Genomic DNA, 16,116 nt, shown 5'->3' with positions numbered 1-16,116 from the left:
AACGGCTGCCCTCTCCCAAACGATGTAGTCTATTAAATCAAATTTGAGTGCATTAAAGGAAAATAATTATGAAAACAGAGGAAGGGCAATTCTCGTGTATTACAAAATTCAGTAACGTCTGCCGTCCGCCATTTTCGAATTTGTATCCTTTCCTTTATTGCTTCCTTTCTTTTCGCATTTACGCTCTTCATTAATCACCATTTTCGTTCCCTCAGTAATCCCTTCTTCTTCTAAAGCTTGGAAACAGAGCGACTCGCCGCTCGCGAGCCTTTGCTTAGACTAGTCTCAGACTCAAGAGTAAGTATTGGCTGAATATCTTTAAACCCATTTGTGCTTACATTCAGTTGTTCCTAAAAATCCGGGTCTTCAGTTCTTTTCGAATTTCGAAAACCCAAGAAGCCATAGGCTGTTTAACGTTACTTCCATTGTTGATGAATGGGGTCTCGATTAATTCTTAATCATGGAGAAAACAATATATCAAGTTTTTGCCACAAATACTCGAACAGTCTGAAAGCTTCTTGAGTTTGTTCTCTTGCTTCAAACTTCAATTGATTGCTTACTATTTAGTTTAGTTTCGGATTTTGTGTAGCAGAGCAGGGTTTTCGGTGTCTGGTGATAGAATCGAAAAATTCACGACGGAGGTCTTGTTCACCTTTCTGACTGTTTTCTTGGAATTTTAATTTATGGGCATTCATGAAATGATCTTGAGTTGGATAGGAGATTGATTTCTTAGGTGTTTTTTTAGGCTTCATCTTCAATAATCTGCTAGGTTTATAAATTTTATCGCTTCTTGGGAAGTTTTGGTTAGGAGAATCAAGTAAACATGAAATGGGTTGTTTCTGAATTTCTGTCATTCCTGATAAAAGGTTGGGTTTAAAGGTTTTGAGTTTTGACTAAAGAAGGCGTAGGAGGAAGAAGAAGGCTATTTTCGTCATTTTGAATCTTTGAGCTTTCTGGTGATAGATTCGACTATGTTGTACAGTTTGTTTTTAGAAAATTAAAGATTGTTACTTCACTTTCTATTTGTTTATCAGATTCTGCCAGAACCTCTGATTCTCTTGCTTTCTTTTTCTATATATGTGTAGGCATTAAATTTTCATTTTTCTTATAATTTTATTTTAATATCATACTGGTTTCTTAGATTTTCATAAAAGAAAGTTTGCTAAAATCACAGTACTGTTCTTTCTTCTTATCCTGGATCTAGTTACCAAAGTTCCAAAAACCACTGTTTTGTGATTGTGTTCTAGAATTAATGTTTGATAATCACTCTATACTTTAATGGCTTCTCATGGAATTTTACATTTAGCTTATATAATCACTTTTATTAATCTATCTATTGCTTATGCATGGCAGGTATAGGGACCTTTCCTTCTTGTGTGGTGCTACTTCTGAGTCCAGATTTTGAGGATACTGTAAGTGTATGCATTTCTCTTGTTCTTTGTAGTTATATTAGTTGCAGTTTTTCCTTTTTTGGCCCCTGACCATAGTCTGAAACACCTCTGTTTTTTGGCTGAGGTTCGGAAGGAGCTTTTGTGTTACAAATGCATTAAAAAACGCTTTCTTGTTTCTGAGGAACATTTTTCAGGTTCCATGTATTCTTCTCCAACCTTTATTGTACAATCTTTTGGAGCACCACAGTGGAGTTCTATATAAAGAACAGTTCCTGATATTGAACTCCCTTGATTTCCTTGTTTCTGTTTCTCTTGTTTCAGCATCCGTTTGCAGTGTTCTGCCTTTATTTGGGCATCAGGGGTCTTTCAAGACTCTCTGATTGGAATTCTGTATGAAGGTTTCTTTACTGATTAAAAACAAGAAATATGCATGTAATTGGGAAACTCAGAAGTTGCATATGTCATTTCCATGTGTTTAATTTATCCTTTTCCTTCCTATTTTCACTGTATTAAACAAATCTCTTCTTCTTTTCGTGTGCCACTTTTCTTTTAATTTCATATTTTCCTGTGATGATTTGTGTAGTTAGCTCCATTAACAAGTTTATTGTTTTTTGTTTTGCAATCTTCTGCTTATGATTCAACTCAATTTTGGACTCGTTACTTATAATTTTATTTATTTATTTTTCTTTTTTTCTCTTTTACTGTACCCAAAACCTCGAACTTGTTCACTAATATTGTTTTCATATCCCATATCATTAATTTCCACTTTTTCTCCCCCTCAGCATTCTTGCATGAGCAGGGTTGGAGCTTGTGTCCACAAGAAAAGGTTCCAGCAGGGATTTTTAGCTTTCAAGAACTCATGAATTACAGTGGACGGTTCTGTGAAGGGATTTTTAGATGAGGAAGCTATTCTTTTTCAGATCATCTGCATCTAGCAGTGGAAACAGCAACCCAGCTCCTCCAACACCAAACAGTGAGAAGGTTTTTTGGGAGACCCCATGGGAAAATGGAGTAAATAATGCAAGTGACAAAGGTTCAGCTCCTTCAGGTCTTAGACGGAGCCTCTCCTTTTCTTCAGCAGACATATATGTTGGTGGTGTGGGAGAGAGGAACTTAACTCACTCAACTGATCCAAGTAAAGCTCCAACTAGCAGAAACATTCTGCCCCAAGTCTCTGATTTTCCAGTTCGGTAAGTTGGTTTAATAAACTTTTTTTGCATGTTTAATAATCCAAAAAGCTGTTATTTCATTTGATTAAAGAATTTCCCCCATTATTTTACTAATTTCTTGGGACTTTCCTTTGTATTAGATGCCGTTCTCGTACCCCTGTAAAGCAACAATCCAAGGCTAAAAGTGGTGGTGATGGAGATACTATTCGAAAGGCATATGGAGTAGGGAAGAATGATTCTCCAAATTCATCTAGATTTTACCATGAATCCTCAGGGAACTCTTCTTGTAGCTCTGATCCAGTCCCTTTTAAATGTGGGTCAACTTGTTTAAATCATGCCTCAAACAAGATTCTAGACCTGTACATTGATAGTGAACAGCAACAGGACAGGAATTTGAAGACCAAGAATGGTTTGTATGAAAGAAACCTTACATGTAATGGAAATGGAGGTAATAGGCTTCCCCCTCGAGTTCAGGCCTCAGCATCACCTTCACCAACAGACAGTAAATTGAATGGTAGATCTTATTCATTTGGGGAAATGAGGGAGACAAAAATTAGACATTCAACTAGAGAGAGGAAGAAAAATGACCTTGGAACTGTAACTCCGCAGAAAAATGCAAAAGATGTTATTGAGAGACTCTGTAAGCTGGCCCCACAGAAACCCAAGACAACTTTCTGGGGTCTCAACACTAACACTCCAACTCCAGTTGGAGAAATTTTTGATGACTACTCAGACGTACATCTGCATCCAAATTCAGTTGGAGTGGCATTAAAAAGTTGTATATCAGATGGTCCTTACGGATCCATGAATGGATTTCATATGGAGGAAAGCTCAGGAATTCAGAAACATAAATGCTTTCATGGTAATGATCCAGGGGTTCTGCTTGCAATGCAAACAGAAGGGAACATTAATGATATGGAATTACATAGGAAAGCAAAGGAAGCTGCAGAAAGGGCATTGCTTTTTGCAGAAGAGGTTGAAAATGAAACCCTCCTTCAAGATGGTAGCTTCAGTGTATCAGCAATGTTCCAGAAAATTAAAATCCTCACTCAGGAGCGGAGAAACTTGGCTCTTGAGGTCTCAGCCCAGTTACAGAGTCGAATCACTGATAGGTCTTCTGCTAATGAAGCACTTAAGGCGTCAAAGGTTGAAATGGACTGCCAAATCCAGCAACTGGAGAAAGAGAAGAAAGAGTTGCAGTTAAAATTAGACAGAGAGCTAGACAGAAGATCAAGAGACTGGTCCTTTAAGCTTGAGAAATACCAATCTGAAGAGCAGAGGCTCCGGGAGCGGGTAAGCGAGCTAGCAGAGCAAAACGTCTCCCTTCAAAGAGAAGTCTCTGCCCTTAATGGCAGAGATATGGAGAGAAAAAGTTGGATAACAGATTCTGAGCTACAATTGAAGGAACTTATGGCAAGGGTGGATGAAGCAAGAGGGGAAAACCAAGAGTTAAAGCAGACTATGTTAGAGCTACAAGATCGTGTTCAAGCAGCTGAAGCAGACAGTGAATGCATCCAGAGAAGCTACAAAGAAAAAGAAAAGGAAAACAAGGATTTGCAAAAGGCTATTACAAGGTTACAGAGGACCTGCAGTGAACAAGAGAAGACAATTGGTGGGTTGCGACAAGCACTAGTTGAGGAAATTGAAAAGAAGCAGTCATCAGAAAAGTTGGACAATCATTTTGGTAAATTGCAGATGGAACAAGTAAGATTAGCTGGGGTGGAGCAGTCTTTAAGAAGAGAGGTGGAATCATATCGAGTTGAGGTTGAGTCCCTTCGGCATGAGAATATTAATTTGTTGGACCGCTTAAGAGGCACTGGGAATGATGGCGGGTCTTTATATTTCAAAGTAGATCAGGAGCTGTTGTGCCGGGTTGAGTGCTTACAGAAGCAGGGGCTGTCATTGCTCAATGAATGTAGTCAGTTATGTGTAAAGTTATTAGATTTCATCAAGGGGAAACCAGGCAAAACTATGGAAGCAGCGTCAGCAGATACTGAACAGTGTCATGTGTCTAAGAGTGGATTAGATGTGTACTTCGTTGTGGAATCAGATATGAAAGTCCAGAGTTTTAAGAGGGCAATTGAAAATATGAGAAAAAGTCTACAGATGATGGATGTAGTATTGCATGAGAAGTCCAACCCAATGTCTTTTGAATCTCAGTCACAATGCAAGGAGGGTGGAGGGTTTGGAAATTGTTGGGCCAATGAGGTAAATTGCTACTTAATTTTTTTCTTATGATCGTATTCAGTTATTGAAAACTGCCTGCACAATATTCTTTTATCAAATTGACAAGCTAAATTGTCCTCTTTACTAGTGGTATCTTGTTTTGCCTTTTCTGGTTCATTTTTTTTTTTTTTTCGGTGTGTAGGATGATATTGAATTCAAACTCAAGGCAGAAACTCTACTAACAAGTGTATTGAGGGAAAAGTTGTACTCAAAGGAACTGGAAATTGAGCTATTGCAGGCTGAGGTGGCAACAGTGGTAAGGGGTCATGACATCCTTAGGTGTGAAGTTCAGTCTGCTCAAGATGCTCTTTCTTGTGTGACCCACAAGATGAATGGACTTGACCTTCAGGTGAGCATGAATATTTAACTGCTTTGTAACCTATTGAGTTCTCATACCATCTCATGATATAAACATAGTCATAATGCATTAATCTTATGCATGGTCTTTGGATTTTTATGTTTTGTTATCGGTCCCTCTGACTCATAAAGTCAACGGAGACTACATAATGTGTGACTTCTTTTTTTGTGATTTAGTTTAACATGCTTTCTTTTGTGTCTTTGAGTCATTGGAAAACTTAAAATCTAATTGACCTGAAAAAGAGATGTATGTATCATTTGTTTATTACACATGTATGTTTTTTTCTGTTCATACGAAAAGCAGGATCCTTATTTTTTGTTTTGTTGCACTTTTGGCCGGATAGTAGTATTTATGCTACTGTGTTTTTATGCATTTATACACAACACCGACTTGAAATGAATGGAGTATAAAAGATGTGTCTTGAAAATTGCACTTCAACTATTTATATCTAATTTTTCTGTAGAAGAATGAGTATTCTTCTTGTTGGATTCAAAATCAGAAAGGTTTCAAAGGGGAACCCGATGTTGGGAATAATCCCACATTGGAAAACTCTGAGACTTGGATGACTTCATAAACAGTTGGGCCTCTCCACCTAGTAGCTTAAGATTTTGGGAATACTCCCCCATTGGAACACTTAGACGATACTTCATATACCACTTGGGTCTCTCAAACTAATAGTCTAAGCTTTTAGGTCAGATAATTCAACATAATATCAAAGCCACCAGGCCCACTACGTTAATACTGCATTCATGCATGGCTACCCAAAAAGGGGCCACACATGCCAAGTGTACTGTTACCCAAAATGAAGGGCAACATGTGAGGGCGAGTGATGGGAGTTATCCCACATTGGAAAAATCTGGGACCTTGGATGACCATACACTACTAGTTGGGCCTCTCCACCTAACAGCTTAAGCTTTTGGGTTGGACTTATTCAACGCCCGAATGGCAGATCTGCCTCTAGGATCGAGTCAATTGTAAGGGATTGAGTGTGTTCCTTTCTGGTACTCTTTTATGCGATGTAAAAATTGCCTACTTCACTTATTAGAAGATTTGAAAAGAGTTACAATTAGCAATCCATTTATGCTCCAATTGTTTTCTGAAGAATAAGTTCACTTTGAAAAATTATTTTATTCGAACACACACACACACACACTCACGCGCACACACACACACACAATGATGACTGTTGCTCTAAAAAATTTTTTGGATGCCATTTTCTACGTTTGCCCCTCAAGTTCAACATATTTTACAAGGTGTTACATTTCTATCTCAAACAAACATTATGAAACTCTGAAAGATATATTATAGAATCAGATTTCCTGGTGAAACAACCGGAACATTAGCTAAACGTATGAACTTAAATACATTAGAATAAGTTCACTTTGAAAAATTATTTTATTCGAACACACACTCACGCAAGCACACACACACACAATGATGAATGTTGCTCTGAAAAATTTTTTGGATGCCATTTTCTACGTTTGCCCCTCAAGTTCAATATATTTTACAAGGTGTTACATTTCTATCTCAAACAAACATTATGAAATTCTGAAAGATATATTATAGAATCAGATTTCCTGGTGAAACAAACGGAACATTAGCTAAACGTATGAACTTAAATACATTAGCTGTTGGATTACCCAAAAAAAAAAAAATCAATATTACGATTGAAGGTTTCTTTTTCATCTAATCTAACTAACAAAAGTTAGCATAATAAAGTCCCATTGATGGATTTTAAGGGACACAGGGTCAGTGTGTATTCATCTGATTCCAGAGGATATAAAATCTATGGAGAATTATACCATGGACCTGGGTTCCTTAAGCAATCAACTTTATCCCCAGACTTCTCTTCACCCTAACAACTAACCACTGACCAGATTTTCTGTCATGAAAGCTAAAAAACTAAAAATAAAAATAAATTAGTAAAATAAAAATTAAGTGAAACCATAACCTTTTAGATTTGGACTTTCCACAGAAAAAAATATTGCTGAGACTTTCATTCGTTTTGAACTCCTACATGGTATTCCTCATTTCTAAATATTAGAATATTGTAAGTACACCCTACTCATGAGACCAACCTTTAAAATCCAAACAGTATCTTTTGCTTTAAAATGATAACATTCGTCGCCAAGTAAACTAATCTATTGTTCTACATAAAATATTCTTTACTAGTTGCTTATAATATGAACAACATTTATTTTCACTGCTACAAAGTTGCATTTTGGAATCACTGGACTTTACTGTTTCCAATCTGTTTTCAGATTTACTGACTGATGTGTCCCATTCACTTCTTGCTTAGAACCTGCAGTTATATGTCAAAAGATAAAGAATAACTTTTAAATGGTTGACCCGGAAGGTCTAATTTCTTGACTTGTGTCTCTTTCTAATTTATCTGGGATTTGGTACAATTGTATCATTTTATATATCTTTGGATTCTTGGTTTCTTGTTCTTCTCTTGCTACACTAACTACCTTCCGTCTCTCTTTTTAGCAATTTATCTGAGATTTTTATGATGGTATTATTTTGAGTATCTTCTGTTTCATGGCTTCTTGTTTTTCTCTTGCTATGGCTCCTTCACCCTGCCACGTTTCCCTGTTGGTGTTGATTATATATAGAGCTTCTATAGCTGTGAAAGCTTGATTTTTTTTAGCTTGGATCTGTTCTTGAATTCCTAATTACAATTGGATTACATCAAGGATTAACTTTAAGCCCGTATTTGTTTGCAATGACCATAAACATTGACTAAAGGCATTCAAGATCAGATCCCTTGGTTTATGATTTTTTCTGATGATATAGTTTTGGTGGATGAAACATAAGCAAAGATAAATGCAAAGTAGGAATTTTGGAGATAAACCTTGACGTCAAAAGGTTATAAAATAAGTAGAGAACAAAAACATAGTATATGGTGTGTGACTCTAGTAACAATAGAACTAAAAGTGAAGTACAAATTTTAGGTACCTAGGTTCAATTACAAATAACTAAGGAAAAATAGAGGATGACATTGCACAAAAAATTAAGTAGGGTGGATGAAGTGGAGGGCTGTGTTCTGAGTGTGGTGTGATTGATGTATTCCTTTATAACTCAAAAGGAAATTTTTATAGGATAGTTATAAGATCATCTTGATGTATAGAGATGAATGTTGGGCAGTGAAGAAACAGCATAAAAATAAACTTCGTGAAGATGAAATGAGAATGTTGAGATGGATGAGTGGTAAAATTTGAAAAGAGAAAATAAGAAATGAACAAATTAGAGCTAATTTAGCAGTAGATCTGATACATGATAAGTTGCAAGAGATCTGTTTGAAATGTTATGGACATGTGCAAGGCCTTTGAATGCTCTAATAGGGCCTAAAATAACTCTAGGAGAAGTGGTGAGGAAATACTTGCCTAGCTTAGGACTAACAAGTATGGCTTTGAATAGAGCTGATTGGAGAAAAACGATCCATGTAGCTGACCCCGTTTAGTTGGGATAAGGCTGAGTTGAGTTGAATTGAGCTGAGCTATCTGTTCTTGAATGGTTTTCCATTTAGATACTCTTCCACTCTCTTAATAATATCTCTTACCCAAAAATACAATTTTTTTGTCTCTATCTTTCATAAATTATAATTCTTTTCTCAATGGTTATTAAAGCATGACTATGACTATATACTCTCTTTTTTTTTTTTAATGCTTTTTCCCGGAAGTAGTTTGTTTTCTATCTTCTATGCATAATGCTGTTTATAACTAAACCATAAGTGGGTAATAAACAGATGCTAAGGAAGGATGAGAGCATAAACCAGCTTAAATGTGACTTGCAAGAACGCACAAAGGAGTTAACAATTATAAAGGGGATATTTCCAAAAGTTTCTGAGGAGCGAGATTTGATGTGGGAGCAAGTGAAGCAGTACAGCGAGAAGAACATGTTACTAAACTCTGAAATTAACTTTTTGAAAAAGAAGATAGAAGCTCTTGATGAAGACATACTACTGAAAGAGGGCCAGATCACAATACTAAAAGACAGTCTTGGCAGCAAATCATTTGACCTCTACAGTCCTAATTCTATGAAAGAATTTGCAATTGAATGAATTGTGGTGGTGCTCTAATATCCATATCCTTTGTGAGTAGTTGCTACTACTGTTCATAGTCTTTTACTTTGCTTTTCTGTTTTTTCTCTTGATTTTTCCCTTATGTGTTTTTATTTTTGTTAACCTTTGATGAACGGGAAGTGTACATTCTACCATAATTCTTTTGTAATAGATCAGAATTGTCTTTATGTTCAATTCAAAATATATTTTCTAGCAATCAGAAGTGGGAATTTCAAGAAATTTTGCTTTTTTTTGCAGTGGAATATTGAAATTTTTTAGTGGGACTTTTGTCTATAGTTTTCTATTATTTCTTGCTTTTTATATTTTGCAAGTTTCAGGGAAGCCCCGTGGACAGAGGATTCAGGTGGTGTTACTGTGAGGCAAGTTCCCCACCCCAGAGAACCTGCAACAACCCCTCCCTCCCTCCCCTGCCTTCCTTCCTCAATCCCTTCCATCAGTGGAGGATAAATCAAGGGTAAAATTGGAATTATAAAAAAAAAGGATCTCAAACGTAACATCGGTGAAACATGAGATACCACATACCTAATAGGTGTAATTTCACCAAATGTTGGGTAGCCCAAGTGTACTTTACCCTAAAATGTCTTTAGCTGGAAAACACTTTATGAAGGCACGGACCTTGTGGTAAAAAAATACAAATTTAAGAACATGATGGAACAAATCCTTTTATTTTCGCGGGCAATTTTGCCAGTTCTTTCCATCTATTTGCCTTCTGTTGGCTATGCTAATTCTAGATAAATTACAGATTTAAGAACATGATGGAACAAATCCTCTTAGTTTGCATTGCTTCTTGAGTTCAGATCTGGATCAGAGGTCTTGTACAGCACCATAGTTCTTAAGGGGTACCCCTTGTATATGTTTTTCAACATTCTTCATGTCGAAGTGATTATAACCTTTTGGGTGTCTCTCATGTAAAATTTTTTCTTTAGATGTCTCCATAATTTGGAGTCAATTTGAAGGTGTGCTTGTAGGCTTCAACTGGTGGCATGAAAGTTCTCTCATTTTCCCAAATTGAGAATGTTTTTCAGGTCTTCATTCGCAGGTGGATTTCTTGCTCAGGATCATTAATTCAAGGGCTGAGAGAATTGGAAGTGATAGTGGGTGCAGTAGTAAATTGTTCACACCAAATGTGGTGATTCAAACCCACTTTTTAGCTGCCCAGTCAACCCCCATGGATGGGAAATAAAATCTTTAGGGGATAGCATTTCTTGTCCCCCTCCTATGCTGGCTCTGAAGTTACTGGTGAAGGAAAACTTTTGAACTTAAAATTTTCTGATAGCATTGAATGTCATCATGTCATGAATGATAATATATCAAATAGAAAGTTATATTAAAAATTTCCACAAGCTACTGCAATATATATATTAACCCACTAGATCCAACAGAACAAATCAGTGAGGTATATCATATACACAAACTTCCCAACAACTGAAAACTGTTAGGGACTCTGTAAATTTCATCCTCAAAAGCTAGCTGTTAAGGAGAGGGTGCCAAATACCCCCGAAGCCTCCACATCGGGCTACTCATATCCAATATGGGATTATTGTTATTTCTACCTTCAGTGTGGAACCCCAACAATAACTTCATTATATTATACATTATTCTTTACCATTAACCTATCTCGAGCATGGCCTCTATGTATACGATATTGCTTTCCTTTACCAAGATGAGCCATAATAAAACAAACAACTGTGAGAAGCTCTCCCCCACCAGCACTGAGTCCTCTGAGCATGGAAATATCCTCCGCATTCACTTGCTGCATTACACAGTATCTCCAACCACACGTGGCTTATGATCTTCCATTTCTTTTCTTTGTTAGGTACTTTCTTCAATAATGATTTTGCAAGATTGGATGCCTCCAATAATACAGAGTTACTTGTGTGATCACCTTCCACATCTTCTGTTGAAACTCAAGTGTTTAGCTCATGCAGCCTTTTGCAGGCTTGTTCTTCTGTTTCTCTCCTCCCTCCTTGGTGGAGAAACCTTTGGGCCTCAGAACAGGTATCTCCAAATCTGATTTGTCCAATTCCTGCAGGTAACATTGAAAGACGTGATACAAGAATATATAACATGTAATTGGATATGTCTCTACTTTTTCTCTGATCGGACAACACTGTTTCGGATTGATCTTTTTCTCCATCCAAATAATAGCAGATATCTGTAGCTATGTGCCAAAGCAAAATGCTTTCATCAAATTCAGCCTTGATGCTATCTTCTAGTATCTGATCATCATCATCTCAGATACTTGTGAATCTGAGAATCCAACCTTTCCAAGTACGAACCACAGCAGCCTTGGTGTATAGAATCTCATACAAAAACCCAAGTTCAATCTCAATTACTTTATATGCTTTTTCCCAACTTGTATTCGTGAAGAAGGAACGACTCTCTTTTTGATCATGGAAAGTGAGTACCAGATCAACAATAAGACGCTTGAATATCTGAAAGAAATCATGAGCTATCAATATCAGCTCCTGATCATCATCATCATCTTCATCCGGGTATTCGGGTTTTCTTGCCTGCGATTCAGGATCTCTGCTTGGATCAGCTGGATTAGTCATCATGGACTTCCTAAAATGATCTTGGCTTGCATTCACCAGAGCCATTATCCTCTCTATGTACTTACTGATTCCCCCAATTAACATTAGAATGGTGATCACCCAAGAAAGCCAAGGTTCAGGCAAAGAGCTGATGAAGATATAAATTGCAGTTCCAGACGGGAATAGGAGTCCAACCAAGTGCCTCAACCAAAGCTCATTATCTTCTAATGAGAAAGCTGTGATGTTGTCTGTGCCACCAAGATGTAAAAGAAGAAAAGGTGCCCAAAATGCTTTAAGCTCATCTTCTCCGATTCCTGCAGACTCATCTCCAACACCACCATCAGTAGAGTTATTGTTGGTCATCAGGCTCTTAACAAGGACACCAAGAGCCAAAGTTGCAAACCAATCGGCTAAGAAGTAGCATGACCAAATGAGGAAGCTGATCCTTCTGGATGCTGTATGCTTACGGACACTTGCCAAGGAAATGAGTAGAGTCCGAATGAGGAGGCTAATCAGAACCGAGGACCTGACTTCCCATGCATTCCATAACCTTTTTATCTTTGCTAGAAAGCTTGCCATATCCTGCTTGTTCTGTTTTTTCCAACTCTGCCAAGGCAAAACCAAAAAAATTGAAAAAAAAAAAATATATATATATATACATATAAGTTTTCTTTTAGACAATGTACCCAATAAAGCAAAAGAAATACACATAGGATTCCTCCCCATAGAGCCCAAGGAACAAAGAGTGATCTGGACGATGGTTTTAGTGTAAGGCATCGGAACAGATATCGGCCATCCTCAAAATTATTATGGTATTGTAATGGATTGGTATTGGATCGTCCATGTCGGACAGAAATACCCCTATTTCCCCTTTTTTTTTTTTTTTTTTTTTTGACTTTTCAACCCCTGGTTTGTACCGTTCAACTGATATGGTACTAGCCAGGTATTAGGATCTGAGACTTACCAAACCAATATGGATTGCACGATATGATATGGGTGATCTGATTCCGATACTTAAAACCATGCAAGGGACTCACAGTGGAGCCAAGAGAACCACAACCTTCTTGAAGGGTAGGAAAGTTACTAATAGACATGGAAAAAGTTCATTGACCACTGACCACTGATGAAGTCCTTGAAGCACCCTCCCAAGGAGAAATGCCAACCACTATAGAAAGCCCTGGATCTGCCATCTTCTACTTTCTCTCTACACTTATAAGAAACATATGAAAAAGGGGTGCTTTCCTTGCTTCACATAATCCACACCCTATTATAGAGTAAGTATGAGACTTTGGATAACTTCATATACCAGTAAGGCTTTTTCACATAATAGCTTACTTTTTTTGATGCAATTACATGTGTCGAAACGGAATGATCCCCTTCCCTCTAGGTATACAAATACCTCTTAGGGCCCATTTGATTTTGTTTTTACTGTTTTTGTGTCTAAAAACATCAGAAACAGAAGAACCCGTTTCTGTGTTAAGAAACGATGTTTTGAATCGCAAAAAAGTGTTGGATTTTTCTGTTTCTAGAAGTGTTTTCAACAATGTGGTAGGAGGTGCTCTCGGGTTCAAGACACGAGTGAAGGCACAACGTTGTAAGTATATAACTCACGAGTGAAGGCACGACATTGGAGTTGCAGTTATGCCTCGTGGAGATGAGCTTCAAAAGGATGAAGGCAGTCCGAAACTGTAAGCTTTGCACAACAAGGTTGGAGTCGCTGCTACTGGGTAGCGAGAAGTTTCAACAATGGGTTGGGGTTAGGGAAGGTCGAGTGAAGTATCAGGTTTTCACAATTTTTTTCCTTCCCACTTGTTTCTAAAAATTGAAAAATAAGTCTGCCTTGTTTTTCCATTCTTGTTTTTAGACAAAAAATAAGCATTACTTTTTATTTCTATTTCGGAAAACAAGTGAAATGAAACAAAAAAATTCAAACGGTTTTTGGGGTGTTTTTTCTATTTCTGAGCACACAAAAATGGAAAACATGTTTATGAAAACAAAATCAAAGGGAACCTTAATTTTTTTGTATTTTTCCAAAACATCCTTGTGAAATTATATTTCAACACATGCGATTGCAGATCCATCAAGAAGGAGAGTTGGGAAGGGCCAAACGGAGAGAGAGAGAGAGAGAGAGAGAGAGAGGGAGAGAGAGAGAGAGAGAGAGAGAGATATGTAAAGTTGGGAGGACTTTTACATGATAAGATGAAATATTGGTGTTAATAAGGAGTACTCTGCTGGCAAGAAAACCCGAAACCAAACCAACTCCCTCGATCTCTCGCTTCAGCAGATATGGGGAAACGCAAAGATAAACGATAACGAGAGAGAGAGAGAGAGAGAGAAAGAGAGAGAGAGTACTAACTATGCTGGAATTGGGCTGTTGGTTTATATACGAGAGGGAAAAGTTAGTTGGATGTTTTGTTTTTTGGTTAATTAAATATTACTTGTTGGTAGGAGATTTAACAGCCCAAGTTTTGGTTGATTCTTTCTTCCTTTTTTGCCACAAGGGAAAGAAAAAAGCAGGAGGTGCCTAAGACAATGGATAGAATATTCTAAAGTGACCACTGCTCCCTCTCTCTCTCTCTCTCTCTCTCTTTTTGTTTTCTTATTTTTTATGGGGTTTGTCTGGTGGTGGGGGTGAGATTTGTCTTCTGAAAAAACCACCCCCACCCAAAAAAAGAATTACACTCATATGGCTTTGTAATCTGTACTTCCTCTCTGAGCTCTCTCCAATCCATGGTTTTAATTATTAGTATCGAATTGTCAATATCAGATGATTCGTATTGATTTGGTAAATCTTTCATCTTGATATTTGGTCGATATCGTATCAGTTGAACAGTATGAATCAGGGGTAAAAAGTAAAAAAAAATCCATGTTTTTTAAAGAAATCATGGATATTTTTGTTTGACACGGGCAATTCGATACCAATTCATTTCAATACCGTATCAATTTTGAAGATGATCAATACCCATTCTCATACCATGCACTAAGCATGATTTTCGTGCAGTCCTATTTTTGCCTCTTTAGGATCCTAATTCCGTGCCATTAAATATTCCTTGTTAAGTGATAAGTTTTCACCTAAGAAGAAAAAAAAAAGAAAGTTGCGTAGTTTACCAAAAGAAATGAGACTTGTCATTTTTCTTCTTGACAAGAAAAGTATAAGTGAAGGAGAATCATCACCATGGAGGATAGAAGCAAAGTATAAAGTAAGAGCATATACCTATAACACAAGATACAAGGTTTTAACCGATAGTGTTAATTTGCATTTTAGAGTAAGTGAATGAGAGTTATCACTGTAAAAAAGAGAAGGGAAGTATGAAGTAAAAGCGAATACTTATACTACAAGGTGAGAAGTTTTTCTGTTGGAGTGTGTTTTTCAGAGAATAATTCTAAATCTCGGCAAATTTCACTGAGTTTTCACTTTTTACACCAATTTTGAACTTACTGAGACAAAATGGCAGGGAAAATGGTAGACATGCATTGTTTTGGTATTCGCTGAAATTTCAGACTGTTTCATGCCATTTTTGCAATAACGTAAAACATGTCACTTTTTGCTTAATTCACTTACATTTCAACTATAAACGGTCTATAACTCACTTGTTTTGTCAATTCCACCTTGTAGAAGGAGAAAACAACTCATTTGCTTGGATTTTTACCATATCACCACCTTAAACTCTTGAAATATATTGTTGAAGTTGTTACTTTATTTTAAAGAGATTGATTGTTGCATATTGGTGAAGATATGGTCATACTTTTTTGAAAAATTGTGTGTGTGTTTTTTTTTTACAAAATACATTATAAAAACTCAATGTTGGACGATGAAATTTTTATATGTCAAACATCGAAGGCCAATGTACAACCTAATGGTAGCGAAAAAGTTTCTATTTATGTAATTTTAAATTTTCTGTTTAAAAAAAAAGATATCCTACAACAAAAAAATGAAAAAAAAAATGTTAATTAATATGAACTGGATGGGTACAATTATTTATATGTTAGATACCATTGGCTAAACTATGGCCTCATGAAGATGGAATTTTTTTTTTGGGTGATAAATAGTAATTTTAAAATTTTAAAAATGAGAAAAAATATTCTATTTTTGTGAGAAAAATAAATTAAAAAATATGAAAGTAATTTCAGAGTGTTTTAAAGGGTATATGAGGCTCATTATGTTGTACCATGTTTGCTTTTATTGTATTGGGTAAATATTTTATTAAACAAAATTGTAAAAAACATTTTTAATGAAGAGAAAAATATAAGGATTAGGGAAGAAATAAAAAGTAGCTATCATAGATGTTTCAATGGTCTCAATTGATGTGCCTCAGTTAATAATTGCTTGTTTTCTTTATGCAAAAGTATGGTG

The 16,116-nt window shown here is 36.5% G+C and overlaps 1 protein-coding gene across 4 annotated transcripts; it reads left to right on the top strand.

Moving 5' to 3' along the window:
* Positions 1-64: 64 nt before the first annotated feature.
* Positions 65-11,446, top strand: LOC122088052 (myosin-13-like). Of its 4 annotated transcripts, XM_042657189.1 has the most exons (7): positions 65-297; positions 1,354-1,412; positions 2,174-2,581; positions 2,701-4,768; positions 4,929-5,135; positions 8,893-9,239; positions 11,045-11,446. In XM_042657189.1, the coding sequence occupies exons 3-6, from the start codon at positions 2,289-2,291 to the stop codon at positions 9,205-9,207; spliced, it is 2,883 nt and encodes a 960-aa protein (XP_042513123.1). In that variant the 5' UTR covers positions 65-297; positions 1,354-1,412; positions 2,174-2,288; the 3' UTR covers positions 9,208-9,239; positions 11,045-11,446. The 4 variants fall into 4 exon arrangements, with proteins under 4 accessions (XP_042513123.1, XP_042513120.1, XP_042513122.1 ...); XM_042657186.1 differs by lacking the exon at positions 11,045-11,446 and having other exon boundaries at positions 8,893-9,424; XM_042657188.1 differs by lacking the exon at positions 11,045-11,446 and having other exon boundaries at positions 1,354-1,418; positions 8,893-9,424.
* Positions 11,447-16,116: the final 4,670 nt, after the last annotated feature.

The sequence above is a fragment of the Macadamia integrifolia genome, chromosome 9, assembly GCF_013358625.1.
Source record: "Macadamia integrifolia cultivar HAES 741 chromosome 9, SCU_Mint_v3, whole genome shotgun sequence".
Taxonomy (NCBI): Eukaryota; Viridiplantae; Streptophyta; class Magnoliopsida; order Proteales; family Proteaceae; genus Macadamia; species Macadamia integrifolia.
The sequence above is the reverse complement of the archived record's forward strand: the minus strand, read 5'-3'. Positions and strand labels throughout refer to the sequence as shown.